General features: G+C 39.6%; 1 protein-coding gene across 1 annotated transcript; it reads left to right on the top strand.

Moving 5' to 3' along the window:
- The first annotated feature begins 6,507 nt into the window (after window positions 1-6,507).
- Window positions 6,508-10,480, top strand: LOC114559662 (zinc finger protein 260-like). The gene is made up of 2 exons (XM_028584451.1): window positions 6,508-7,211; window positions 9,137-10,480. The coding sequence occupies exons 1-2, from the start codon at window positions 7,019-7,021 to the stop codon at window positions 10,075-10,077; spliced, it is 1,134 nt and encodes a 377-aa protein (XP_028440252.1). The 5' UTR covers window positions 6,508-7,018; the 3' UTR covers window positions 10,078-10,480.
- The last annotated feature ends 2,514 nt before the right edge of the window (window positions 10,481-12,994 follow it).

Here is a 12,994-nt window from a genome sequence, read left to right as displayed (position 1 = left end):
CCAAAAAAATGATCGTTTAGGAGGGCATGACTGATCAGCTAAAAACTGTCAGACTTTAAAATTATCCTGTACAGCAAAGATGAAGCTACACAAATTTTAATTCTGTTTTTATTTTACTTTTTCTAACTGCTGTACTTTTTTGTTATTACATGTATTCAATGATTAGACTTTTTAATTGTCTAAAAGTATTTTTTGTTCCCCAAACAGCACTATGGGCAACATTTGTGATTTAAAGATATAGTGCGTAGTTTCTGTCGCCCCCATGAGGAAGTCTAAGTAATGACAACAACACTGTTGGCGCATCCTCTTTGGCGTCAGTCACTTTCTTTTTTGGATTTTAGTCCTTCTGCTGAACTGGTAGGTTTTTTTCTTCTTCTCTCAGTACAATTGCTGACTGAAACATTTCGTGAGCGCTTCTTCAGGTTTTCAGCCACTCCTTTACCTGTTTCAGCAGTCCTCTCTGTCTCCAAAGCTGAACGCTGCGGTTTCCTTTCTCAGCTGTGACGTAAAACGCGTCACTCGAGCTTTGGCACTCGAAAGTCTCTGGACAATACCATTTTGTAAACCTAGCCATACTGAGAAAGTTTTGTGGAGCTGAAAGGCTTAATTAGCTTTTTCAGTAGTCTAAACCCACAACGTTCCACTTCCAGGACTGCTCCGTTTCCGCCGAAAATTCTGCCAGATGTCACTCTTTATGACCGGATGTCCGTCCCTTTCCGCTTTCTTTGTGTTGGCGTTCTAACCTCTGATGGATTTGTGAGGACTATCAGATCTCTGCAGGGTAAATCCAGACAGCTAGCTAGACTGTCCAATCTGAGTTTTCTGTTGCACTTTTGAACGTACACATGTTCCACTAAAACAAGTTCCTTCCTGAGACTATTTTGCAGCAGCACCGGGGCTCCGTCCGGTGCTTAGCCCCGCCCAAGGCAATTGTGATTGGTTTAAAGAAACTGCAATAAACCAGAGCATGTTTTCCTCCCATCCCGGGAAATGATTTCCAGTTAATGAACTCTGCTGCTTTTGAATTGATCTCCCATTGTGTGTAAAACCTCAACCGTTGATTCTTGAACTCCTCAAACTGCTTTTGGTGTTATTTCAGTCGAGTCACAAGTCTTTACACAAACTTTTGTTGGACACAATTCAACATCTGATCTGTTGGACTTACCCAGTTGCCTTTTGAAAAGGATAGGTTCAGATATGTCAAGCCTGTCTTCATACAAGAAATCTCCATTTCCAAGTGACTACAAAGACCCATACCTTTTGCCCGGCTCAGCAAGGAAACAGTTAATATTGTACATTAAAGACATGCAGTTTAATAGATTTAATCGTGAAACATTTTTAACGATTGAACCAGTGGCTCCAAGTTTTTTTGTGACGACATACAAGTAAGCAATCATGGTTCAGGTATCTATGACTTGTTAGCTGTTTCACTATTGAGGCCCAAAGAGATACAATTATGCAGAATTTAATCATAAAAAATTATGAATACACATTTGTGGGGCAGAAGGACATGACTCTGTAGTAGACATGCAAAATGTTTCCCCTTTTCTTTCTTTTGACTTATGTTTTCTGTTCTGGTTGTTCTGTTTGAATATTTGTTTCCATTACCTGTACCTCAGTGAAGATTTGAGTAGTACACTTCTGTAAATTTGGAACTGTACACAGAGTAGGCCTACACAATTTTGTGTAAAATATTAATAAACTTAAAGTACAAATAAATCATTAAGGTCCTTAACAGATGTGATTTTAAAGGTCCCATGCAAGGTTATTATAGTTTTGCATTTTTCAGTAGTTTTTAGTTTTCAAATTCAGTTTACTTTACTGGGCAGTAAGAGTGCTTAGGGACGTCTACAAATTACAACACCGAAAAGAGATACAACAAAAATATTTATTAATTTTTTTTTTTTTTTTTTTTTTTTAAGTAAGTGCTGTAGTATAACTATCAGGAGACAAGTTATAATTGTAAGTTTGGAGACATTACCTTATTTCATCATTAAATTAATAAATATTTTGTTGTGTCTCTTTTCGATGTTGTAATTTGTAGATGTCCCTAAGCAATCGTCTTACTGCGGTAGCAGCAGCAGAGAGCAGAAGCCAACAGGCAAGTGTTATTTACATAAACTTCTGGTGTACTTACAAACTTTCCAATCCATCATTTTATGAGTACATAACCTATTTATACTAGTGTAGAAGTTTGGTATCATTTCGGGCATTATTAGTGGGGTAACTTACGAGATACAAACGTGGGTCCATTAGCCCCTGCGCTAAGCTATTCAGCTGATAACGCTACTCTACGCTAACTCTCCCAATGTTCGACCGAGGTGAAAAAAGCTTTTGGGGGGTTGTTTGGCTCGAGGTCATGGTGCAAAGGACCCTAGGGGGAAATTACTCCGAATCATCACTTTAAGGTTGATACAGACTGCAAAATAAGCTAAATCAAGCTACAAGCAACATTTTCTCTCCAGTTTAAAGCCTTTACTTTTTTTGTTTTTGCTTCACTGTAGAAACTGTTTTGTGCCATAACTGAAGTGTGACTATAAATGGAAAAGAAGTGTGGTGTTCATCCTTGTTTCTTCTTTAACATGGCTGACAACTGATTTCATCATCTTTGATATATTGGAGTGATTCTGTTTCTATGTGCTCCATGAAAGGAGAATCTTCAGCCAATGAAGGACCGATTTCAGTTCCATTTCTTTGTTCTGATGTACAGGAACCTTTATTAAGAAGTGGATTTTTGTTTACAGATTCTCTCTCTCTGTTTAAGGAAACCACAATAACGGCAATTCAAAGTTGTTCTTCAAGATTTGCCACAAGTTACTTAGTAGTGTATTGCTTAGGAAACAGGACACATGTTATGTATGTTGGGTTTTTTATTATTTACTTAATAAAAATATTTTTTTTTAAATCTGTTTCCTCATAAAAAGTGGTGGCTAGTAATGACCTACATCTAGACCATTAAAATAAAAAACATTTAATTTGACTTTGAGTCTTGATGACGAAAACTGCTAATTTGACATGAACTGGATTAAATATGATTATTCAAAAACTCGAAGAATTTGTCAGAGTTGAAGACGTTTTTTGATAAATCAAAAGTCTTAGAAAGCAAAAAAAAAAGTAAATAGCCACTTCTTGCATGGAAAAAATGGACAGTAATTATAGGAGGCAACCCATGAAGTTGCAGCCGAAACCAGATGTTACTCTTGATGGAACCTAACGTGAGTAGAAACCGCGGAGTCACTTTGATGTGCTGAAAGTGCTCCAACTGTACTTATCCATCAGAGCCTCAGTATGTCCGGATGAACCTGTCTGAATGGACTTTTTGCTGCTAACCCAACAAAGCTATTGAAGTAACTTGGCATTAAAGCTGGTTAACACGTTGCTAACCATAGCTGTTTGTGACCCTTTTCAGAGCAGTCATTTTGACATAATTGCAGGCCAAACACAGGTGTCATTAATAACTAATTATGGCCTGGCCATGGCCCTGGTATGAGTTAGCATGCAGGCGCTAGCTCACTGGAATGGCTGTGACACACTTAATAGAGCCGGATCACTAATTTGATGAGTTTGACCTGTGTTTACCCAGCAATGATATGTCAACATTGCTGCTTTGAAAAGGGCCTGTTGCAATGCAGATGCAGTTTGTTTGGAGAAAAAGTGTCTGTCATTGTGTGAAAAATGTCTAAAGTCCAAATGCTGTACTTTTTGTTATGACATGTATTCATTGATTAGACTTGTTTTTAACGGTCTAAAAGTATTTGATGTTCCCTATACAGCACTATGGTCAACATTTGTGATTTATAATTAAAATGACTTGACTTTGCTCCAAATTAATTTCTAAATGATTGAACTCTGCTGGTCTTGAATTGATCTCATCATGTTGGTTCATGAACTGTTCAAACTGTATTTAGTGGCCGTACCAAAACACAACTATGAGGACTTATGAGCAGTCTATGGTAATGGGACGATAACATCAAGACGCTTTGCAGGAAAAACCTTTGTTTTCTTACAGTAGGCAGCACCTGGTGTGCGCTCTCCTCTGGCATTGCGCTGGCACTAGACTGGACAGATGAGGTGAATGAGCCATAATCAGCTTGGGGGACGGCTGCTTCTTGACAATGATTTTAAAATCTCGTCATATGGGGATACCTAATGATGTTCCTACTGTATCCAAAGTACTGTGTCCAAAGACATGCTCTAAACGTTATTTATGGTTTTACATAGCTTGCTCCACCTTGGCATCTCACTAACTCTCTCGGTCTGGTTCTTTAGGAATGGAGATAGAGATTTAAAGATTCATCAGAGAGTTCACACCGGTGAGAAACGATACAACTTTGACCAATGTGGGGCAGCATTCACACGGTTATTTCGCTTAAAGGTCCCATGGCATGAACATTTCACTTTATGAGGTTTTTTAACATTAATATGAGTTCCCCCAGCCTGCCTATGGTCCCCCAGTGGCTAGAAATGGTGATATGTGTAAACCGAGCCCTGGGTATCCTGCTCTGCCTTTTGAGAAAATGAAAGCTCAGATGGGCCAATCTGGAATCTTCTCCTTATGAGGTCATAAGGAGTAAGGTTACCTCCCCTTTCTCTGCTTTGCCCGCCCAGAGAATTTGGCCCCCCATGAGAGAGAGAGAGACATCATGGCTTTCAAACAAGCAAATTGACAGTTGGTCAAGGCCACACCCCCACCCTCCACCTTGCCCCCCCCTCTCTCCTCCTCAATAGCTACAGACACAGAAATTGTACATCCTAAGGAAAGCTCATTGTGGGACTGGCTCTAGTGGCTGTAATTCTGCACCAAGGCTGAATTTCGGGAAAGAGACTTCAGATACAGTATTAGGGGACCACTAAGGCCTATATAAAAGAGACTTCAGATACAGTATTAGGGGACCACTAAGGTCTATATAAAAGAGACTTCAGATACAGTATTCGGGGACCACTAAGGTCTATATAAAAGAGACTTCAGATACAGTATTAGGGGACCACTAAGGTCTATATAAAAGAGACTTCAGATACAGTATTAGGGGACCACTAAGGTCTATATAAAAGAGACTTCATATACAGTATTAGGGTACCACTAAGGTCTATATAATAGCATCCAAAGAGCACCATCTCATGGGACCTTTAAAACACCATCAGCGCATTCATACTGGAGAGAAACCACCTGAGGAGTTTGTGGTTGCTTTGTGTTTTGAAACTTGTTAACAAAAAGAAGTATGTGATTGGAGGTTGAGGACTGTAGGTCATTTGGGGGTACGCTGTAAATTTTCCACTATAAGGTAAACTTTTTCTAGATACACCAGGTTTAGTGGTCAGTGGCCCCCTGTATTTTTTGTGAAGCACTTTTGTTAGAGGAGCAGGCTAGGTCTTTAGGTTTGCATTTTGTTTAAATAGCTAGAGTTAGGCCTAGTTTTGTTATGTTCTACTCATTTTGATTGTCATGTTATTGTGAATAAACAGACAGACAGACAGACAGCCAGACCTTGCTGTTAGACAGCCCTTTACGACAGGGAACTGAAGCCGTTATCTATGCTCTCTTCCACCAGACTCCTTTTGATAAAAAAAACAACGATATTTCAGGAGTGATTGGGAGTCTCTGCTGTACCGCTGCCTCCATCAAGTAGTTCTGTTAGGTCCTAACCCTTAAAAACACCAGAGAACTCACTACAGGGTTCCCCCAGAGTTATAAATACCATAGAAGAGGATGGAACAGAGTTCATTAATAATGTAGCAAAGTACATACTCTAGCTTTCCTATTTTACTGAAATGAAACAATTGTAATGGAAAACAAAAAAACCAAACCCTCCATAATCGTTTATAATCAGTATATCTATAAATGCAGGAAGAAGTATTCATCCCACACTGTTAAAATGTTCACACTACAAGTAAAAATCCTGCATTCAAATGTACTACACCACAATTGTTTTTACATATGTTACATATCAAAGCTTTAGTGCGTAACGTTTTTATGTTAATGAAATACAAAACTAATTTAGATTATCAGCTCCACACAACTCTTTCTCATTATGGCTATGTTTAAAAAATTGTGTCGTCCGGTGACTTCGCAAACAGAAAATCAAGTGAGGATAATTACCTCTTCTGAAGATGTTTTTTTTTTTTTAAATCCTCCGTGTCATCCTTGGCTACAAGCAACTGCGTGGAGGAGGGGTTGGGGGTGGTGCACTATCACGGAAAACTTGTATTATGTGGACGCAGACAATTTTGTTGTCATTACTTTGAATTCCTCATGGGGCAGACAGAAACTACGCACTATAGCTTAAAATATTACATTGTAACATATTAAACTAAATGTAAAACTAACTAACATTACATTTCTGCTTACATTTTAAGGTATCAGTAATAATGATCCAATAATAGACTAAACAGTATGAAAATAACATTTGCATGCAGGGGTCATTCTGCTGAACAACATGTGCATGTAAATAAAAGTCTTCTCACTTTTATTTTGAAGAAGAGGTACCGGAAGCAGTTGTATTTACCGTGGCTAACTTGAGCAATAAGGAGTCTGGTTAAATAGGGTTGTCCCACGACTCATGTATTGTTTTTTTCACGTCAGTTCTGCTCTTTTCGTTACGTAGTTCATCAGTTACAACCGGAGTGAACCACCAGAGCCTGTATGTATTGATAAACTTGTTTAAGTGGACTTTGTGTACATTTTTGGGACGTTTCACCTCAGACTCATCTCCTTTAGCCACGAATGCTAACTGAAGTTAGTGTAGCCTGCTAGCTGGAAATAGACGGAGACAGAACTCGGTCACACAGCGCTGGTAGGAGAGACTGTTGAATAGAGACCAAACTGTACTGTAAACCTGTCTGAATGGATTCTTTGCTGTTCCCTTTATTTGAAAACGTCTGAATTATCTCCTGGTGTCCCACGAAACTGATGAAGTTAGCTTGCTAGCTGCTGGATGTAGACGGATCCGCACGTGTCAGATTGAGTACACCTTCTTTAACGGTGTGTGTCTGGAGGAAAAGTTTCTGTGTGTTAGTAAAAATGTCTATAGTTCAAATGCTGAGAGCTTTTGTCAACCAGCGACTAACTGCGGCTGCTGAAGAGATATGTGAGCTGTTTGTAAGAACGATAGCAGAGTACGAGGAGGAACTTTGTCGTTCAAAAGAAAATCACCGACAACTGAAACTACTGGACGCCGCTGACTGCAACCCTAAAGTCCGGTTACACAGAGCAGGTTTGTACAGCTTTCTTTTTGTTATCACTTAAAACTGCAGGGGAAACAGTGGAGGAGGAAGTATTCACAATCTTTACTGAAGTAAAAGTACTGTTAAGACTCGTGGAATGTAACTGAGTACATTTACTCAAGGACTGTACTTAAAGGTGCAGTAAGTGATGTTAATCCAATACACTTTTTGTCAAATACAGCAAATATCTCCTTACGGTGACCTAGCTCTCCATTTTGTGTTCCTACACACCCCTGGCTGTGTAAATGATAAACAAGTTACAGAAAGGTGAGCCAAACAACACTATTTCAGCCAATCAGCAACAGCCAGCGCCTTGCAAGGGAGTGATGGGGGTAGGGGTTATCGAGAGATCATTGACTATGTTTACATGCACATAATATTCTGGTTTTTGCCCTTATTCCAAAAAAAATACAGTATTCCGAGTAAGCTGTTTAAGGCCTGTCACAATGACAAATTTTTGCTGGAAGATAAATTGTCCCAGAAATTATTGCGATAAACGATTTTAATATTGTTCCGAGACCATTTACATCTTAATATAATGATAATGGCATAATAATGCAGGTACACCTTTTCAAAGATCAATGCACTTTTATTTCTAAAGAATATTTAACACTGGAACTGGAAGACATTTAAAATATCCTGTTGTACAGTTGTGGAATTGCTGTTTGTGACACATATGTTCTCCCAGGCAATTCGTACTGGCTGTCAATGTCTGCAGCATTGCTCGAGTGTTTGTGCGATAAACTACAGACTCTGTACTACATTTAACAATTATTTATGAAACACTAAATATTAAATTTAAATAATATATAATTCATAAATTATATCTATCTATTTCTGTGTGGCTATCTGCCACATGTAGGTGTATGCGAGTAAATATTTGTACCAAAATAGTTCTGTTTTTCAGTCTTCATTTTGTCTTCCTACCGTTCATCAGACTTACTTATTGATGCACGCACACAGTAGTATCCACAAAGTTAGTCCAATGAGTGGATAAAGTGTGAAAGCCTTTCCGCGTTAACGCCTTTTCTCTCTCGCTCAACACCGCTGTGTCCAAGCCGAGGCGCAAATCATAGTTCCCGCATGCTGATACGTTACTAGTCTAGGTAGAGCGAGCTACTATACTGACAGGGAGAGAGAGAGAGAGACTGTATCACTACAAATAGGTTGCATGTAGCTAGTTGCTAGTTTAATCCAAGTTTAGACGATGATATTGTCCATTGGCACAACCCTAGTGGTCGCTGTTGCGACCCCAGATTCATGCGTCCATGAATCTGGGGGGATGGAGATTAGATTCTGAAAGGGGGGAGTTGTATTTGTTTGGCAGTTGAGCTCAAATATCAACAATCTTTTCACAGCATCTCTTACTGCACGTTTTGAATTGCAAATTTGTTCTTGAGTATTTTCATTTTACGTCCATGTTTTACAAGTGTTAACATGAAATTAGAGATGTTCCGATACCGATACCAGTATTGGTATCGGCTCCGATACTGCCTAAAACGCTGGTATCGGTATCGGGAAGTACTGGAGTTTATGCACCGATCCGATACCACGTAATAAAGCCCTAAAGAAAATCTACATTAAAGTAGTTTATGTTCTTTTTCCGTTATAACTGACTCTAGTTCTACGGCATTCATTGTTTGTGTTTGTTCATGTTTCACAAAGAGTTTAACCTGAGCCAGACCGACAACAGAGATAGAAATCATATCACATCCATACAGAGATAGTAGTATACAGCTGTTAAAACATAATAAAATATATGGCACACTGGTATCAGATCGGTACTCGGTATCGGCCGATACGCAAGTTCAGGTATCGGAATCGGTATCGGGAAGCAAAAAAGTGTTATCGGGCCATCTCTACATGAAATAACAGTTTTCTAAGACCTGTGCATGTATTCGATTATTCTCCTCAGACATCCAGCAGCTGTCGATGGTTGAAGAAGATGTTCCCCTTGAGCAGCAGGAGTGGAGCTCCAGTCTGGACCAGGAGGACCCAGACCCCCCCCCACACATTAAAGAGGAACTCTGGACCAGTCAGGAGGGAGAGCAGCTTCAAGGGCTGGAGGAGCCTGATATCCTGTTCATGTTCACTTCTGTCCCTGTGAAGAGCGAAGAAGATGATGAAGGGAAAGCTCAGTCCTCACAGCTTCATGAAAGCCAAACTGAGGAGAACAGAGAGTCAGAGAGAACAGAAGCTGATGGAGAGGACTGGGGAGGACCAGAACCAGCCAGGAACTCAGATCCAGATAGTCCTTTACAACCAGCTACTCATGACAAGACTTCAGACTCCTCTGAACCTGAGACTGATGACAGTGGTGACTGGGAGGAGACTAGGGAACCTCAGTCAGGTTTAAACTCTCTGCAAAACAATGAAGAACCTGGAAGTGATGTTGAATGCAATACTGGAAACACATCAGTTAGCTCCTCTGGATGTGCTGGACGCTTTGGCCATGAGGAACATCTGCAGAAACCCACTGGAGTCCAAAAAAAAAGGAAAACATATTGTTGCTCTGTTTGTGGTAAAGGATACACTCGGATTAAGTCCTTACGGATTCACTTGAGATTTCACTCAGAAGGAAATGGTTTCCCCTGCTCAGTTTGTAAAGCAATTTTCAAGAAGCCTAGCAGTTTGACCATACACATGAGAATCCACACAGGGGAGAAACCATTTAGCTGTTCAGTTTGTGGTAAAAGATATGCACAAAAGGGAAATCTAAGACAACACTTGATCGCCCACACACACAAACCATTTAGTTGTTCAGTTTGTGGTAAAGGATTCTCTATGAATGAGACTTTAACGACTCACATGAGACTTCATTCAGAAAACGCCTCACCTGCTCAGTTTGTAAAATAGTCTTCAGTAACATTGGCAATTAGGTTAATTACGTGAAAGTTCACAAAGGGGCGAAACCATTTTGATTAAGTTAAGATAAAGGATTCACTCATCATGTGCTAGGTCAACAAAAACGCAAGTGTGTTTGTGAGAGCAGCAGAAATAAATGAAGCTGCAAAGATGCTTATTAAAGGGTAATTTCGGTGGGGTTTTTTTTTTCAACCTGGACCCTAATATCCTATGTTTTTGTGTGTAAGTGACTGATGGGGACAACAATCTTCTTTAAATTGGTCCAGTGTTAAATGTGAACGCTGTAACCGGCAGCCATAATGTAACCCTACGGGGCAAATGTGGATCGTCAAATTGGTCCACTAAAAGTGCTTTTTTCCCCACTGACAGACTCAGATTGTTATTCTAAGTGTCTGACAACATTATAGGAAGGATCCCTACAGAGATAGACCTTTAAAACCTCTTTGAGACCTTTCTGTTTAACCAGAAACAGCTCTAAGGTCGCTGGCGCTAAACCCACCAGACTCTATTTAAAAAAAAAAAAAAAAAACTAAAATAAAACACTTAGTGTGTATAGAGCATAGACTGTTTTCTCTGTGGAGATCTGCTATGAGTCGTTGAGTTTGCTGTTACGGGTGCAGCCATCCTGGTTGCTGATGTGACGATTTTAGACGAGCGGGAGGAGCTGCTTACACTCTACGTTACACACTTTCACTGGCAATCGCATCATAGCCACACCCTAAAACACCCCCTGCTTTATCGCCGATTTTTAAAATCAACGAGACCATAATTCAAAAAATTAACTCATTATTAAAATGTTTACTGAGGTAATAAATCAAGTAAGAAGTGGGTCACTTTCTCATATGGCGCTTTTCCATTACATGGTACCTACTCGCCTCGACTCTACTCTCCTTTTTTGGTTTTCCATTACGAAAAAAAGTACCTGGTACCTGCTAACAGGTACTTTTTTTAGTACCTGCTCAGTCGAGGTTCCAAGCGAGCTGAGGTGAGCCCGAGAAGGTGACGTGAAACCCTGCAGGCTGCTGATTGGTCGGAAAGAAGCGTCACTGATCACTGCATTGCTAGCGAGAGACGGCATTTTTAAATAGTTTAGCCAGCGGTGTTTTTTTGCTGCCGCAGTCTCCACGCAGAGCTTTCTCCGTAGCATACAAGTGGCCTGATGGTTATACTGGTGCGCTGGTGTGTGCATGTGTGATGTCTGTGTGTGTGTGTGGGGAGCTAGTGAGCGAGGGAGAAGTGAGAGAGTGACGGCGATTATCTCCACAGCGAGTAGCGACTCTAGAGTCATATATATGTGAGAGAAACAAAGTTTAGTAGCGACTCTAGAGTCATATATATGTGAGAGAAACAATATATGTGAGAGAAACAAAGCGACTCTAGAGTCATATATATGTGAGAGAAACAAAGCTTAGTAGCGACTCTAGAGTCATATATGTGTGAGAGAAACAAAGTAGTCATATACTCTAGAGTCATATGTGTGAGAGAAACTCTAGAGTCATATATATGTGAGAGAAACAAAGCGGTAGCGACTCTAGAGTCATATATATGTGAGAGAAACAAGTTTTTAGTAGCGACTCTAGAGTCATATATATGAGAGAAACAAAGCTTAGTAGCGACTCTAGAGTCATATATATGTGAGAAAAAAAGTTTAGTAGCGATTCTAGAGTCATATATATGTGAGAGAAACAAAGTTTAGTAGCGATTCTAGAGTCATATATATGTGAGAGAAACAAAGCTTAGTAGTTAAGCGACTCTAGAGTCATATATGTGTGAGAGAAACAAAATATATATATGTGAGAGAAACAATGTGTGAGAGAAACAAAAGAGTCATATATATGTGAGAGAAAAAAGTTTAGTAGCTTACTCTAGAGTCATATATATGTGAGAGAAACAAAGTTTAGTAGCGACTCTAGAGTCATATATATGTGAGAGAAACAAAGCGAGTAGCGACTCTAGAGTCATATATATGTGAGAGAAACAAAGCTTAGTAGCGACTCTAGAGTCATATATATGTGAGAGAAACAAAGCGAGTAGCGACTCTAGAGTCATATATATGTGAGAGAAACAAAGCTTTAGTAGCGACTCTAGAGTCATATATATGTGAGAGAAAAAAGTTTAGTAGCGACTCTAGAGTCATATATATGTGAGAGAAACAAAGTTTAGTAGTAGCGACTCTAGAGTCATATATATGTGAGAGAAACAAAGTTTAGTAGCGATTCTAGAGTCATATATATGTGAGAGAAACAAAGCGAGTAGCTTATTCTAGAGTCATATATATGTGAGAGAAACTCTAGAGTCTAGAGTCATATGTGTGAGAGAAACAAAGTTTAGTAGCGACTCTAGAGTCATATATGTGTGAGAGAAACAGTTTTTAGTAGCTTACTCTAGAGTCATATATGTGAGAAACAAAAGAGAAATGTGAGAAAACAAGTAGCGACTCTAGAGTCATATATATGAGAGAAACAAAGCTTAGTAGCGACTCTAGAGTCATATATATGTGAGAGAAACAAAGTTTAGTAGCTTATTCTAGAGTCATATATATGTGAGAGAAACAAAGCGAGTAGCGACTCTAGAGTCATATATATATGTGAGAGAAACAAAGCGAGTAGCGACTCTAGAGTCATATATATGTGAGAGAAACAAAGCGAGTAGCGACTCTAGAGTCATATATGTGAGAGAAACAAAGCGAGTAGCGACTCTAGAGTCATATATGTGAGAGAAAAACAAAGCGAGTAGCGACTCTAGAGACATATATATGTGACCACGGTGGGAAATCTGGAGCAGTAAACGTTAACTATCTCTTTGATATCATGTTGTTTACGGAGACGGAGAACCAGGAAATGCGTCGGGGATATGTCAATGGGAAAAGCAAGCTACTAAGCCACGCCCACGGCAGTCGCTATGACGA

The sequence above is a fragment of the Perca flavescens genome, chromosome 8, assembly GCF_004354835.1.
Source record: "Perca flavescens isolate YP-PL-M2 chromosome 8, PFLA_1.0, whole genome shotgun sequence".
Lineage (NCBI taxonomy): Eukaryota > Metazoa > Chordata > Actinopteri > Perciformes > Percidae > Perca > Perca flavescens.
This window is presented reverse-complemented; position numbering and strand designations above follow the sequence as displayed.